This window comes from Vespula pensylvanica, chromosome 2 (genome assembly GCF_014466175.1).
Source record: "Vespula pensylvanica isolate Volc-1 chromosome 2, ASM1446617v1, whole genome shotgun sequence".
Taxonomy (NCBI): Eukaryota; Metazoa; Arthropoda; class Insecta; order Hymenoptera; family Vespidae; genus Vespula; species Vespula pensylvanica.
In genome coordinates, this window is record NC_057686.1 from 14,872,091 (window position 1) to 14,888,993 (window position 16,903).

Genomic DNA, 16,903 nt, shown 5'->3' on the forward strand with positions numbered 1-16,903 from the left:
CATGTATGTACTTAGTTTATACATCATACGTTATCGATAATACAATTATTTGTGTTAATTTGCTACGATCTAATTGCATCTCTAATACACGTCTGATACGTGATTGATAGGGCGTTACATACATTCATTTGAATAAATTACAATGCATTTGGGCGACACGTGCATCTGTATACACATACTATATGTACATACAAGTATATACATACATACATACATACATACATACATACATACATATATATATACATATATATATATATATATATATATATATATATATATATATATATTATATATATATCTATACCTACATAACTCACGAATGTGTCGATTCTAAATATACATGTTAATGCATTGTGATATATTATCAACGAGGACCAAATTCTGATATCTATCATAACGATAATTTTTTTTTGTACTATAAAAAATATTTACGAAAGACCAAGTACGATTTATCGATTATGTACCAAATGTAAAAAAATCGAAATGAAAATATAGAGGATACGAAGGAATAAAAGTTTCAACTATGCAAAAATTCACGCTAGATAGAATTAATGCATGTGACATAACGAATCTCTGAAACCCGGAAAAAAATTCTGTTAGTTCCTTCGCTAAAATAAGTTTTCTTTCTTTCTTTCTTTCTCCCTTTTTTTTTTTAAGATTCCTCTCTCTCTCTCTTTTTATAATCACTATTACACTTTTCATTTTATTTTTCACAAAAAAATGATTGAACTTGTAAGAGAATAAATTTTTAATTTCTTCATTCTCTCTTATACTTTACGAATATTGAACCAAATTCTCGTCAGTATAATAAAGATCATATACGTGTGTACATATACATACATACATACATACATACATACATACATACATACATACATACATACATATATATATATATATATATATATATATATATATATATATACACATGTACATAGAAATACGTGTTCCAAGCAAATACGGAATAAGAAGATAATCAGGTGGCATGAGTTCTCGCTTAATACGAAGTAGTGTGGTTAGGCGATCAAATAGAGCGTAAGCCATTTAACGCACACGACTTTCGTTATCTTCCGAGCAGAAATGTTTGCAGCTCGAAAGGAGGAAATTCGAAGGCTAGAAGAGAGCACGGCATACGTGAAAGGTCCCGTGAACATTGCCACGATCTACACCAAGGTCCAACTCCTTACGAGTCGAGTGGTTCGCACCCTCCGAGAATCGCACCCTCGGACATTCTCGCATTCCTGATGCTGCTTCAACCCCTCAACTTCTTTTCTTTTCTTTTTTCATCTTGACACTATTCGAGCTTTCATTGACTGCGGTGTGTTACCTTTCTTACGTACATTATTTTCACTAAAGTGTCATTTAGTTTTAATTAACGTCGAAATATTTGGATTATGCACACATATATAAAAAAAGAGTGTTTTATAAAATACAAACTCGAAAATAATTATCTTAAAACCTTTTTTTTTCAATCGTGAGTAACAAAGATCAGTTCATTTGATGATTAGCAAAATAGAATCTTACATTCAAATATATAAATAATATTTAAAGACAACTTAAGTGATGATATTTCAAAATGAGATACTAGTAAATTAATAGCAAAGCTGTGTATACGTTAAAATTGTAGTCGTTGGATAAATAAAGAAAGGGCGATAATTCGTCGAAAGACAAAAATAGAGAGAACGAGAAGAATAAGAAAAGAGAATCTTTCCTTTTGAAAAAGACAGAGCTGCAATTCACCTTACGTGAGCATCTCCTCGAATTTATGGAAAAGCTTGTCGTTCGACACTAAAACGATCGCTCGCATCAAGATTTCATTGCATCTCTTATTGTTTCCTTCTCTCTTACTCTCTCTTTTCTATATGCTTCTTTATTTTCGTAGTAGAAAGAATCGATATACGATAAATATTCAATTTCAAGAAGATCACAACGATTCCGTTAAAAATATTTCGAAGTTATTCGTGAAGGTTATCAAATGCAACCTCTCCCCAATTCTTTTCACCACAGTCAAGAAGAAAACGATCGATCATTTCTTATAAAAATCAGTAAACGAAATAAGAGAGATAGAGAGCGAGAGAGAAAAGAGTATGAAAGAGAAAATGAAAAGAAGAGGAAGAGTGGGAGACATTGCAATTCCATAAAAGCTGAGAGAGATGTCGTACCGTTTTAGGAAGCTTCTATTCCTGTGAGAACGGAGGAACATCGAGAGAAAGGTGAAAGTCTGCGTACGTGACTTGAGGACAAAGGTAAAATCACATCTTGGTAGAAGTCTCTGTAAAAGGGTATAGTTAATGGCGGAGCACTCTTAACCCTGACGCGCTCTCTGCTTGCCAGTGGAGATGGTTCTCCTAGAGAATTTCACTCGGCTTGAATTTTAATAAAAAAAAAGGTGTAAAAGATAAGAGAGACAGAGAAAGAGAGAAAGAGAGAGAGAGAGAGAGAGAGAGGGAGAGAGAGAAACAGAAAAAGTAGCAAAAAAAAAGGAAAAGAAAAAGGAAGAGGAAAATAATGAAAGATAAGAGACGAGACGAGACGTCTTATACCAAGAAATATACCGAAAGTCGAAATGAAGGCGTCGTGGGAAGAGGAGAAAGTCAGAGAGACGTGAATCAAGGATAAAGACACGACATCAGATTTGCCTCGAGGATACATCCATCTCGTACCAAGGAAAATTCTTTCGCTACTGTTACTCTTTACGCCACGATTTTCCGAGTCTTTATTTTCTCAATGTACGAAACAAGAAATAGAAACGAGCAAGTGAAATAGAAACGAGCGATCTCATCTAATCTTACCCTTTCATGCATAATAAATATCGTTTGAGATCGAATGCAGCACATTGTAACTGGGTCGCTGACAATGTAAAAAAAAAAAAAAAAGAAAAAAAATATTTCGAATAAAACGTACAAAGTAAATATTTATGAACGATATGTGTGTGTGTGTGTGTGTGTGTGTGTGTGTGTGTATAAAAAAGGGAAAAAATCTAATCTTCTAATCATCACAATTACAATATAGATCAACGAGTTTCGAGGTCTCGACTTAGAGGATTTAAAGGGATTGGTTCTCGTGCAAATTTTGTTCTGAAGAGTAAAATCAGACGAACGATTCGTTTCGTTTACATGAGAGGAGACACGTAATCCGTTATATACTGAGCTGTCGCGTGGGTCAGAGAGCTCTAGGTACTTGGGGAAGCTTTTAGAAAGTGCGAAATCCCTAGGTCGAGGGTGAATCCAATAAGCGGACATTGCGAAGCTTCCGCAGGTGGCGAGAAGAAGAAGGTACCGGTGGAAGGGAAGATGGTGCTAGTGATGGAAATGATGGTGGTGTAGGGTGAAACGTAAGGGAGAAAAGAGGAACACAAGAGTGAGGACACACTTCCCGTGGTTGAAGAAGTGGCTCGTATAGGGAGCTTCTGCTGGTGGCTTTCTGAATAGAAATCCACCACCATACAATCCCCATTATCCTTCGATTTGAAGTTTCACGACAAAGGAGTCTCTCTCTCTCTCTCTCCTCTCTCAGTAGACGCGCTATTCTAAAACGCCAACGCCACTGATTTTGCATGCAATCGAACGAATAATTTCGGTATTGGCCGTGGCTGACAACACGTGAGAGTCCACTCCTCTTTTTTTCATTTTACGTATCAGTGTAATTGAAAGAACAAAATAAATCCAGAATAACGATCACTGACGGAAAAAACCTTTCAAACGAAGTAGTATAAAATAATATTAAATTTACATATTCCTAACGAGCGGAATCGATTTTAATAACGAAAGTATCTTCTAATTCTGAATGATATTTCGTGATCTTTTATTAGAGTTAATAGATAATATGAGTATGTAAATACGAGATAGGTAATATGAATATAGAAAATATTTCTATAATTGGAAATTCAAACGTTAGAGAAAAACGTGGATAGATATTAAACCTATGCGAAATATATTTGATATTCGTTTTTTCTCATTCGTTTCGTCAGTTCATCGAACCGACAGGATATCCGAGGATTTGTATATTTGTTCTTGAATATCCTATAGGGGGAGAACGTCTGGGATGAATATATGTTATGTTGTATGTATATGTACGGTTGTATGTGTATATCGATTGCCGTAATATTCATGTAACATTGTGAATGTGTTATTAATATTGCCCGCGCCTTGCTCCGATTACAGAAGGGTCGGTCAACAGACTGTCATTTCCTTTTATCCTACTATGTGCACAAGGTCGCCATGGATCGTCTCTCTTCCATTATATACTAGCAGCGCTAAATCTTACCTCTCATAAACTGGACAAGAGAATATTGCAAAAGATCTCTTCGAACGATATAGAAACGATCTTGGATGGAACAAATTACATGGTGAGGGGTAAAAGGATAGAACTTTCGAGCCACACGATGACGTGTAACGCCAGTGAAAAAGAATATTCGTCGTATGATCAAAAAATAAATAAATAAATAAATAAATAAATAAATAAGATAAAATAAAAAAATCAAAGAAAGATCTATCATACGAAGTTAAAAAATAACAACTTTCGAGTCAAACTTTCGATAAGGCGTAAGTACCTACTTGACCCGTTCTTCCAAAACCATTTCGTTAGAAAATTATTATTCCATCAGAAATGGTTCTTCAACATAAAACGATACCATGAGATGGAGGTACCAAAAGGATAGTTCCGGAAAGTATAACCGTGCTTCAATTCAGGAGCTGCTTCGATAGAAGCTTCCCTATTCTACACTCGGGATCTACGAAGTAACTTAGTTGTTGTTCCATCAGACGAGTTACTTTTCTACAAAACGAAACCACGATGTTAGAATAGTTTCTCAAGTATGACGATGGGGTCATATTCGAGAGTCGATCCAATACACAGAGGCCTATCTACGGGTATTCCATATAAGAAAACTTACTTTTCCAAGAAGAAAAAAGAAAAGTTACTTGTTAAAATAAATAAAACTGTCTTTAAAGATAAAGAGAAATTAACATCGGGATAAATCAATAGTACGGAACAAAAGAATCCCTTTGTTCGTTGACGATTTCGTCCGCAAAGAATAGCTTTCACGAGACAGTCGGAACGGCGATTAAGCTTTCGAGGTGGAAGGGTAACCGAGGTGGAAGAGAGAAACAAGTTGGCGAAGGGACACACGGGCGCATTTGTAGACGGAGAACTTCAAAGACCTGGATGGGTACCACCAATTCACCTCGATGAACCGCCGTATACTCTCGCGTTACAAGAGCCGTGCATCCCTTTAAGATTTAATGTAATGTAAATATCTGTGGCAGTGTAAACGCTCGACTGTTCGTTGCTTAATTGCCCGGGTGATCGAAAAGAGCGAACGTTGAGAGAGTCTGAAGGGTTCGATAAAACAAGCGGAAGGATAGAGAGAGAGAGAGAGAGAGAGGGAGAGAGAGAGAGAGAGAGAGAGAGAGAGAGAGAGAGAATAACAGAGAAAGAGAGAGAAAGAGAGAAAGAGATAGAGAAAGGGAGAGAAAATTGACGAATAATTCGGTAGATATCAGGATTAAATAATCATGATAGTTCGAACGTAAATTTGTCTCTTTTGGACGTGAGACATAATGTTAACAAGGGGAAGAAAATTTCACTTATTACATCGTTCGATGTAAAAATTATGATTTAACGAAAAAGTACGATTTTAGTGCACGGCCGCGTTCAAAAGGCTATGCAAATACTTTCGCTTATTTTATGCATTCGCCTAATGTACTTGAAAAAGGTGAGAGAAAGGTAGAGGGACAGCCTTGAAAAATAAGATTATGTTAGCTGAGGAGTCCATGTAAATTTTGCTACGAACTTCATGCAAATGAGGTGCCTAAACTTCGGAGGGAGAGAGAAAAAAGAAAAAAGAAAAAAATAAAAAGGAAAAGAAAAAAAGATTCGAAGAGAGATTATATTCCGCGCGAGGTTTCGCACATAAATAACCCGATAAAGAGTTTCGCGTCTCTCGTTCGCTTTTGTTCTCTTCTTTCTCATTCTCTTTGTCCCTCCTAAACCTTCGATTCGCGAGAGATTTTTGAGGCTGCGTTTACGCCGGTATTAAAAACTATTTGGGAATCCGGGCAAAGAAGAAAAGCTTAAATGGAGGAAGCACAAAAGGCTTTGGCGTGAATTTATTCGAGCATGATCGTCGCCCTAGCTGCGTTTCAAACGGCGGTCAAAAATTCATCGGTCGTACAAGAATAAATCCCAACTTTTCGTTCACTTTCTAACCCCATTACACCGAAGCCCATTGTTTGCTAAAACAAAGCATCCACGAGGTCAGCTTCCCCGCAACATCGAGGTTACTCCGAGCCATCTACCATCGCAGTATATTGTGCTTTGCTGAAAAAAGACGAGGGTTCCTAACAAAGAAAAAGGTAGTGGGCTTTTTCCTGAATACATTAGAAGACGAGTCGCGCCTCGTGCCACCACGTGAATTCACGATTATATGCTCTAATTGGTCTGACGTTACCCCAGATGACGGAGAAGCTCTTTTATCGTAAACTTCAGAAGGCAAAAATTCCTATACAAAAATTTTAATAAAACGCGTGCGAAAAATTCCAATCGTCTACAGAAAGCATTAAGCACGAGAATTTTATAATAAAACAATTTTCTTTGATTTAATAAATAAATATTTTAACAGCGTTGCTGTATTCTCATGATAACTTATATGATTATAAGCATATAACATTTGAAAACATTTTGAAAAAAATTCTTACCGACAAGCTCGCAGAAGTCCAACAGCATTCTCAAAATGCTTCAATCGTAACAGCTTTTGAATTCTCTTCATTGCATCGCTCCTAGAAACAAATTCGACAGTTTTGCATAAAATTAAACGAAAAAGATTTCTTTCGACGTCGTCGAATAAGGCTAGAAATCATTGTAAAATGATTGAGAAAGAAGTAGATGTACTTTTGATCGTCAACGGGTGTATCGAGTGTCGCGTCAAACGGTATCATTTCCGGCATCGAGCCTCCATCTTGCATCACCGCAGATAATTCCGGTGCCAGATCGTCCCAACGATTTTCTAAGCTCGGGTTAGACGTTTCTTCTTTCCGCGATATAGCTAGAAAAGTTTGAGAGAAAATATTAAAAAGAAAAATAAAAAAAAGAACAACTTTAAGAAGCACAAACTCTGTACAAATTCTCTACATCTTACATTTCTGCTTTTTACTTTTGTGTCGTTTCTTCTTTAACTTCTGGACGATGAGACTTCGTTGTCCCTTGGCGCAAAACTGTTCTAACATCTTCAGAAAAATGTGGGTGGTCGTTACTAGGTCGATCAGGTATTTCCTGCAAACGCGAGGTTAAACAACTTATTTCTTGAGATTCTCCTTGGGGTTCTGCGGTACCGAGATAACGAGATCTTTTGCGAGCTGACACAATGCTAAATAAGATGTCTTGCAGGTAACCCAGTTCTTGCGATTCACATCCTTGAAACGTAATTCTCGTCTTACGGTTAAAGGAGTGGAAATGGTATTTGCACTATAATGATCCGTAATATACTTAAAATGATCAGTCTGTATGTTTTTGACATCAAGAAATAAAAGGAATAAAATAGACGGATAAAGGAATAAAAAAACAAAAGTAATTTGATTAATTCACGAAATAATTTCGGATTATTCATTTTAAGGAAAATTTCTCGAATGAAATATACTGCGAATGTCTCATTAGCTATAGAATATCGGTTAAGTCTTTGAGACAATGAGCATAAACAACAAGGGCAAACAAAGCGACAACAATGTTAGCCGTCAAGAGTGGCAACAGCAACGGTTAATTTATCAATTTATACTCTAGCGGGGTGTTGCCGGGAAAGTTTGACAGAGTCTTCGGAACTATGTTTTCCTCGGCATCGCCGAGACGTCAAAGCGACGAGACGATATCGCGGTGGTACACCGCGGCGCCCTTACATTTCCGTCGTGGAAATCCCAGGAAAAGCCGTCAAACTCGTAGCAACTCGAACACCCACCGCCTTTCCCCCATTTCGCTTGGCCGGAAGGTCGATAAAAGTTGTTTATTCCGGCAAGAAACGAAGAAAAAGAGGGAAGAGAAGAGCTATTCGGTAGAGAAAAGATAGGGGATGAGAATCGGCGAAAAGGAGAAAAGAAATAGCCGAAAAAGGATAGAGTTGCGTTAGTAGAAGTGGATAGAAAAAAAAAAGGAAAGAGGATGAAGAGGCAGGCATGGCAAAGAAGTCGACCGATTGATCTGAAAGTGAATCAATCTGTCTGCGATAGATAAAACTTTTGGTAAACAGTTCTTTTTTTTCGTTCGGCAATACCAGGCAAATCGATAAGAGTGGGCTCGATGTCGAGAGACGCGAACAAGATAAGTATGCCGACGGACGTAACGCCTTTCGCGTAAAATTGAGAACAGGCAAGAAGCGAGATTCGTTGAAAATCAAAGAGAAAATATATTTAAGTTTGGAGAACTCGACGGGCCAAGTACTCGTCGTTCGCCGCTCCGCGTTTCTCAAACTTTTCAATCTCGTTACTGTCTCAAAACTTGGCAGACCATTTGAAACTTATTAATTACTTCTGCCAAGTTTTTACTGTCGCGTAATTTTAATTACTGAACGTAAGCTCTAAGACCGACTAATGACGCTGAGTCGTTTGGTTGCTAGCGCTTGGTTTTTACCCTCTGATCGATCAAACGTTATAATACGACTAGGTATATTATTTTAACGATGTAAACGTTATTCAAAGTGTCGCGTTGACGTTGTAAACACGATACAAGAATAATTCTTTACTAACCGTGACATCTTAAATTCATCGAAGTTGAGAAGCTGAGAGAGTATCGTTTCCCGATATTCCGGGACATAAAACACGTTGCTTTTAATGACCTTACTAGATTCTCTTATATCTTGATCCGGACTTTTATCCATCGCCATTAAGGTATAAAGGAGTTCCTAAAATATTATACGTCATTTCAACGATTCCATCGATCATTTCTTTCCTTCTCACCTTATACGCTTTCAAAGCCAAATGCAATCTGTAAGACCATATCGGTATCCTCTTCTTATCGGTAACGATCATCTCATAATACTGATCCATTTGTCTTTGTATTATATAAAATATTTCCGTGGATATCGTTTCGCTGTGAACAAAATCAAATAGACATATTATATCCATCATTTTCGAACCACGAAAAATCTTCCTTTACGAATAAAAAAGAAAAAGCAAACGAAAGTGAAATTACACGTACGCACAAATTGATTGCACGCGAAATCTCTGACAAAATTTATGCTCCGAAGTATACATTGCTTAAGTTGGAAATAAGATGAATTAAAGAGAAAGATAGAGAATGTGTGTGCGTGTCTGTATGTATACATGTATCTGGATACGTAATACAGTCACGAAAATAGAGAACTAGAAAGTGCACTTCGTACAGACGCATCCAAAAAAGCGACGATGCGTAAAACGAGTTCGGAAACTCGTTCTCCCACCGCTTATATCGAGCAGCAGCTACTTCGCAACGAGAGGGATCTCCGTGACCTTCGGTTTACCGAAAATAAAGTCATCTACTTCCTCTCGATTAACGTTACTTCTCTCTCTCTCTCTCTCTCTCTCTCTCTCTCTCCCTCTCTCTCTCTCTCCCCCTTTCTCTCCCTTTCTCTTATTTACTCGTTAATACACGTTCAACTTACCTCACATATTTTACTTGAAACTTGTAACATCGATTAAATTCCATGAAAAAACGTAACGCCCAGAGATAACAACTACCCTCCGTTGTATCACATTGAACGTCACTGATAACGCACGACTTTGCATATCTCATTACTGGATTGTATACACCATTAAGAAATTCCACGCAAAATTCTTTAAGGAAAAGTCTTATGCTCAATGCTGATCTTCGTTGGTTCGTTGAATCCTGTATCGGCAATTTGTTCTTCGGTTTCTTTACTTTCGTCTGTTGAAGATAGAAGATTCGGAAGGTTATTTCGAAATTCCAACGTTTCGAAGAGGGATCGTAAAGAAAATTTGCGAAGCACGTAGGAATGTGATGTAATGTATATAAAAAGAAGTAAATGGCATCGTTCTGTCGTAATGGCGTGATCTAAGCACGCTAAAAAGAGGAGAAAAAGAGCGGGCGAAGTGGATGTAAGAAGAGTGTAAAAGTCCTGCATAATAGGTCTTACCGGCACCTCGCTAGAATGATGCTTTCAAACACCCATGAACTAACCCATGGACGTGAGCTACGAGCAAATTTATGACGGTACATAATGAAAACGCGGCACGTGGATACCAGGAAAAGTTTTGCTGTTCTCGAAGACTGGAGATAGGATAGAAGAGGGTAATAGTAACCTGAGAGAAAGTGAGAAAGAGAAAGAGAGAGAGAGAGAGAGAGAAAAGGATAGCACTCCGCACAGTAAAAGAGGGTAGAGACGCAATCTAAACGCAAGAGCAAGAGACAGAAGAAGCCGAGTTTTAAGGAGGGTGCGAGAGAAGAACAGCTGACCCACTTTTAAATGCTTCAAAGTACTATTAAGAATAGGCCGAACTCTAATTACGCAAGGATAACTCTAATTAACAAGCGTATTTTCATTCGAATCCGAACGAGCTCTTCTCACTTACTCGCTAATGAAAACTAACGCGAAAAGCCACCTGCCTAATTGAATAAGCCATTTTCTTTAAGCGATTTCATTCTCACTCTTTCCACCTTTTTATTATATTTTCTTTTCTTTTTACCTTTATACGAGATACGTTTCATAGTCGAATGAAAGAAAAAAAGAAAAAAAATAACCACGAAAAGCATCGACCTGTAACATTTCCAAAGTAGATATAATAGCTTGCATTCGCCCTTACCTTTTGGGAATTGAACTCGACTGCCTCGACTTTTTCATAAGGTTTGTGACACAACATTTGATTGTCTCCGATTGCCTTCATATTCTGTACCACATAGGTACCGCCGAAACGCGAGTGCCTGGAAAGGGAAGAAAAATGTTCAAATAACATAAATATTCGAGATTTGAAATCGTACGGACGTAGTTGTGTGTGTGTATTTCATGAAAATTTATGAGCACGATTCGAAACGATAAAAGTATCAAATGTATTGTTACTTTTCATCGATGTGAAAAGTACTTATTATTTATGCTCGTACAGAGTGCCATTTCATAGAAAAGGCTCATATAGAAAAGGTAGAATAAATGGATACATTTGAAGTAAGAAAGGACTTCTCCAAGAAGAAGCAGAGTGGATGCGGCAACTCTCAATCTCTGATTGAAGATAGAACCCAGTGCTCGATTCCAAGTTCGCGAGTAAAAGAGAAGCTTATCATTCAAATCCAATTTTATCCATAACTCCTGAAAATCCAATCAATGGAATAGAAGACGGCTGTCATCGGCAGATAGTTTCTTAAATGACGAAGGCAGCCTCCTTCACTTTCTCCTATTTCGCGCCTCTCTTTCTTTCTCTCATTCCCTCCCTGTTAACTTCTCGCTCTCAATTCCTCTTTCCTTTTTCCTTTACAACTCCTCCGTACTCTCTATCGACAAATTCATTTACGCGGTATTTCTACCCGAACCATTTTCCAATCGTCGGTTAAATTTTTCAAACTACAATACACGGAAAGATTGATGTTGAACTTGGACCATTCGTGAAATTAAACCAGGCCATTCGAGAAATTCATTGTTCGAAAGTAGGTAATCTAAAAAAAAAATTTTTTTTTTAATCAAAATACACGTGAAATTACACCGTATATAATTTTACAAGTACTCATAAAAAGTTTGTACGTTTTACGTTAATATTAAAATATATTTAACAAATAAATATAAAATAATATTATCAAAAAATGTAGAATCACCGTATATCCTAGAACTCGACTTATCCATACATCGATCCCATTTGCGCGTCGTACAGCCGACTTTTACCCCCTTAACCCCGAAGACTCAAGAGACAAGACTAAAAAGAAGGAACCCCAGGATGGGCTTGCGTCTCGATTCTGCTGCTCCTGACTCGTAGCTCGGTCGCTTTATCGTTTTCCGATCGACTTATCCCGACGTTCGACCATGGGAAAAGGGAGAAAGATAAAATAAAAAGAAAAGAAGAAGCGAATTTTTTCACCCAACCCCCGTTTCCTTTCAAGTCGCAAAAAGCATTTCGCGTTGAGCACACGGCCTCGCGAGAATGGAAGAAAGCAAGAGAGCGAGAGATGTGTGTGTGTGTGTGTGTGTGAGGGTGCCCTGAACGAAGAAGGAGCTCGTTACTAGAATACAGCTCGCTTCTTCCCAACAAGTGGATAAAAGCCTTCTATTCGCGCGCGTTCAAACCCGGCAGTCCTATCTTAAAAACTAGGTCATATTCATTACAACATATGCGTCGTCATCGTCGTCGTCGTCGTCATACTACGAGAGAAGCAACACTAGCCGAAGCAACGTGAGTAAGAGAACGATCGCGATTCAACCCAAAAGATATCCGGTGTTGAGTAGCGTAGTCATCAGAAAGCCAGCCTCTCCATGCTTTTCCCACACCGTATTTATATCTTCTCGGCACTTATACTCATTGAACCGTTAAAATGGAAACAACTTATGAGAAAACTTTCAAACTTATGAATCTGGGATTTTTACAAAATCGAGTCTTAAATGAAATAGGTAATCGTAGAATGATATATATAATATAGAATAATATAATATAGTCGAATATAATATTAGTTCTGACAAGTCCTTCTCTTCTTTTTCTGATTTGAAAAGTTGATTATCATTTTACTTTCATATCAATGATTTTAAATCGAAAATAAAAAACTTTTTTTTTATTTTATCAAGCTCTAGCAGAAACTAAACTTGATTAAACATCAAAATTCCAATTTCAAGCCGATTTTTTGAAAAAAGAATACTACAGCTAGCTAGAAACGCTGTTGTATTTATAGACTTTGTATATTCAATTCCTTATTTCATTTGAAAATGTTTTCATCAAAATCTCAGATTCATAAGTCTGAATGTCCCCCTTGTCAGAGCCAGAAGCGGTAGAACGCGCACAGTACGGTTCAACGCGTCGAGCCTGGAATCTTCTCGGTTTAATACATCGCCATTTCGTGCTCGTGCACACGATGGAATGAATGAAATGAATCGAGAAAAAAACGTGACACCCCATATCGGTATCTATGAAAAATGACTCGCCACGAAAGAAAATACATCGTGTAAAGATTTTTAAGAAACGTGACGTTAAATGTATTGGAAGTACAGAATGATTTAATAATCTTAACTTGGTATTTTAATATAATGTGTTTATAAACAAAAAATTAATATAGATAAGAATTTTAGAATTATGAATAGGAGCGAAGAATCGAGTTATGTACAATTTAGAGCATAACATTAGAGAACAGTCGCGATATTTGTAAAAATAATATTCCTTGACAATTTCGAGTATCATTCACGAAAAAATTAAGGAATCGTAAGAAAAACGAGAGGATTTTGTTTAAATTAATATGTCATGAATTTAATAGCGAGCTTGGAGCTTTTTATTGCGTGCGGAATTCTGAAAGGTTCGCTTGAAAAGCTTTAAGAAGACGGGAGTGATGAAAGCGATAAAAATCTGACCCAAATAAGAAGATAAGATCCAGGGAGGTGTCATCTTAAAATTTTATTCATACGATTATATGTTTTCCCATGTTATATCGTTAATTATAAGTTTATAAATAAATGGGTCACGAGTGGATTAAAAGCCAACTTAAAGTCGGATTCCCGTATTTGTAAGTTATCTAAGACCCCGTAAAACTTATTTTTTTTTCTTTTTGTAGAATTTTATAATGTTTATATAATAATTATCCTTACCTAGCACCGGCGTACTTCTTTAATTTTTCAAATTTTTCCAATTTTTCTTTCTGTCGTATAGATAGTAGCAATGCTTCATCCTTTTCCTTTTCTATTGTACTACGCTGTAAACCTGCTGATGCCAACTGACTTGCACTTTGATCACGTAACATCAATGATATGATCTATAAAAGTATATATTAAATATCACAGCATGATTTGATATACACTTCATTAAAATGTAATATTTTATTCAAAAATTATAATATATACCTCTAAAATCTGCATATGATATTGTTGTTCTTTAGCACTACTTGCAATGAAGAGTAATATATCGACAATACCAGATGCATGAAGTGCAAATAATACCTGCAAATAACAAATATCTTATAAAATAACACCTTCAATAATCATAAAAAAAAAACATAACTTGATAAGTTACCTGATCATGAACTGTAGCATCATTATCAGTACGCTTTTCATTTTCATCAGGAGGAACTTGAAGTACATTCCTGATTAATGCTAAAATTCTTTCAATAATCATCTCATTTTCTTCTCCTCTTTCCATATTATCCTATTATAATAATTAAATTTTTAAAGGAACTTATTCTAAATGACTATTTTATAGCAACAACTTCAAAATTAAAACTTACGATACTGAAGATATTGGTCAAGCGATTATTAACTATTATCCATATTTGATCATCTGCTAAAGCTATTTTATAACTTTGCAAATGTGATATAATTTGTAAATAGAAATTGCGCATAGTCTTGTCCATAGGTATTTGTTCATTATAAATTAATAAGGCAGGACTCGTTAAATTAATAATTAACCTAATAAATATAAAATTTATATACACATATTATATACATATAATTATGCTTCTTATCTAAACCTATATATCAAAACTTGCCTTAATAATACATCCCATAATTCAAGTTTATTACAGTGTTGTATAAAAATTTTTAAAAGATCAGATTGAAGTAATTTTGTTTGGCCAAGATAACGACGTATGGAATGAGCATCATCATCTCTTTTTAAATATTTTATCAAATCCTTAATAACATCTACAACATATTAAAAATAAGTTTTCTATCATATCATCATTATTAACTTATATCTATAAGCAACTCACCCAGACAATGTTCATCCAAATAATATTTTTTTCCATCGTAATAACCCAATGCAGCACAAGTAGCTGCTAACTCCGCAGACATATAATCTGCCATTATTGCATTAGGATATTTTGAAGCCAAGTGAAGTAATACTAGGACAATGATAAATATATTTTTAAACGTTATTATTATAGTCCAATCTAAATAAATTAGATGAGGATGAAAGTTTAGTTCCTCAGATCTTTTTTATATTTACTATATACTTTTTACATGCTAGCTATAGTACCTAGAAATGATAATATTCCGATTTTATAAGGTTAGAAACTCGAGAATAGTACACGTGTAGTAAAAAATGTTGACAATGAGCTATCTTTATCAAACGAAAACACTTCTGTATATCAAAAAACAATAAAGTAGCTATTTCATCACAAAAATAACACTTAAATAACTTCTTTCAAAGATATAACAATATTATACACATGCGATACATACATTCAAAGCAACAGGTGAAAAAGCGCGCGAAAATTTACTGCAGCGCGCAATCGAGCAAGAGAGAGTGGCCAATCAGAAAGCGAATAACAAATGAATCTTCGAAAACGAAATATGAATATGAACACCGTGTTATCGTAACAAATATTCTTTATTTAAAATTATTTAATTAAAACAAAATTATTATTTGTTAACTATTACATTTCTTGTAGTATTAAGTGATAAATTAACAAATTTAAGGAATATTCTCAAAATTAATTTTTGACCTGATTGATCAATCAATTAGAAATGTAACAGCTATATACATATACGTGTATAATATATGGTATAGTCTTAGCTCTCTCTTCAATCATTCAGAATTCAAATACGTTCATTCCTGTTCGTTTCTGTTATATCTTGTTCAGAAAAGAGAAGTAGGTTAAACCGGGAAGGTAATGAAAATCGATATTTCTATCGATAGGAAAGTTCTTCGAAGCGAGCACAAACGCGAATGCAATCATGGCATTGCTTTTTGACCGATCGATCCGTGAGATTTCGTATTCCGAACTAATACAAAAAGCAAAAGTTTCGAAATGATAAAAATAAGTTCTCTATCATTCTAATAATGGTTTTGTATAACTGTTCTTTTTAGTAAGTTTACTCAGAAAAGTCTAAATTAATGAACGTTTCTCTCGCGAATGAGCAAGACTACGTTCAAAATAATTAAACTTAAACGGATCTAATCCTTTCAACGAAATTCATTCATCAAAGATCTAACGATCTACTTGGAAATCTTTCCTTTAGAAAATGGAATATGTCGACAAAAGTTCTATGTTGAATGTAATAATATACGCAAATGGAAATAACAAATAACTTTGCACTCATTTTAAAATAATATGTATATATGTATGTATGTATATATATGTATATATATGTATATACACACACATATATGATAAATCGCAAGTTTGATAATCTCGCGAAGAATAATAGTCATACGAAACTACGTACATCGGCTTTTGGTTTGAGAGAGTTATCGAAAGACTTTTAGCGTATAATTTATAGCAGTTTTAGAACACCTTAGTTTATACGCCATGTGTCACAGAAAAAGGTGAACTTTATATACGAGCAAGTCAGAAAAAAATCAATTTTTATGATATAAAACTCTAGACTATGATCGTTTGATTTCTTTTTATATTACTTTTTAAATGCAACATTTCAGTGATACATACCAGTACAGTATAAAACGAAAGACATATAAACGATTTGAGAAAGATTAAAATCTTTCTTTAAGTTTTACGAGTATTATAGTGATTCGATATCGTTCGTCCACTATCCAATAAATCTCTAGAGAAATAGACAGGAAAAGCATGACTCTCTTGTGGATACAAGACTAAAAGTTATTGTCGCATTGTAACTTTGAATTCGTGCAAAGCTTGCACTAGTAGAATTACCAGTGAATCGATTTGCACGAGTGCATCGACCATTCATCCATAAAAATTTATTCTTCCAATTACGGAATATAAATGGGATTTACATATATGCATTGAATCTTGCAAACCCAATGTTGGTTCTCTATTGTTGCATATG

At 35.5% G+C, this 16,903-nt stretch overlaps 1 protein-coding gene across 2 annotated transcripts in view; it reads right to left on the bottom strand.

The window, feature by feature from the left end:
- The window catches only part of LOC122627202 (protein timeless homolog), a 179,063-nt gene extending 163,708 nt beyond the window's left edge, over positions 1-15,355 (bottom strand). The window contains exons 1-14 of one of the 2 annotated variants that reach the window (XM_043808162.1): positions 15,338-15,355; positions 14,866-14,997; positions 14,644-14,797; positions 14,383-14,563; positions 14,172-14,303; positions 14,003-14,098; positions 13,751-13,914; positions 10,788-10,905; positions 9,629-9,891; positions 8,946-9,078; positions 8,736-8,890; positions 7,142-7,275; positions 6,895-7,048; positions 6,702-6,782 (exon numbers count right to left, since the gene is read on the bottom strand). In XM_043808162.1, coding sequence (XP_043664097.1) covers positions 6,702-6,782; positions 6,895-7,048; positions 7,142-7,275; positions 8,736-8,890; positions 8,946-9,078; positions 9,629-9,891; positions 10,788-10,905; positions 13,751-13,914; positions 14,003-14,098; positions 14,172-14,303; positions 14,383-14,563; positions 14,644-14,797; positions 14,866-14,959 — 1,859 coding nt within the window. In that variant the 5' untranslated portion in view covers positions 14,960-14,997; positions 15,338-15,355. Of the gene's footprint in view, positions 1-6,701; positions 6,783-6,894; positions 7,049-7,141; positions 7,276-8,735; positions 8,891-8,945; positions 9,079-9,628; positions 9,892-10,787; positions 10,906-13,750; positions 13,915-14,002; positions 14,099-14,171; positions 14,304-14,382; positions 14,564-14,643; positions 14,798-14,865; positions 14,998-15,131 lie in introns of both variants that reach the window. The other variant, XM_043808163.1, reaches the window with a different exon arrangement.
- Positions 15,356-16,903: the final 1,548 nt, after the last annotated feature.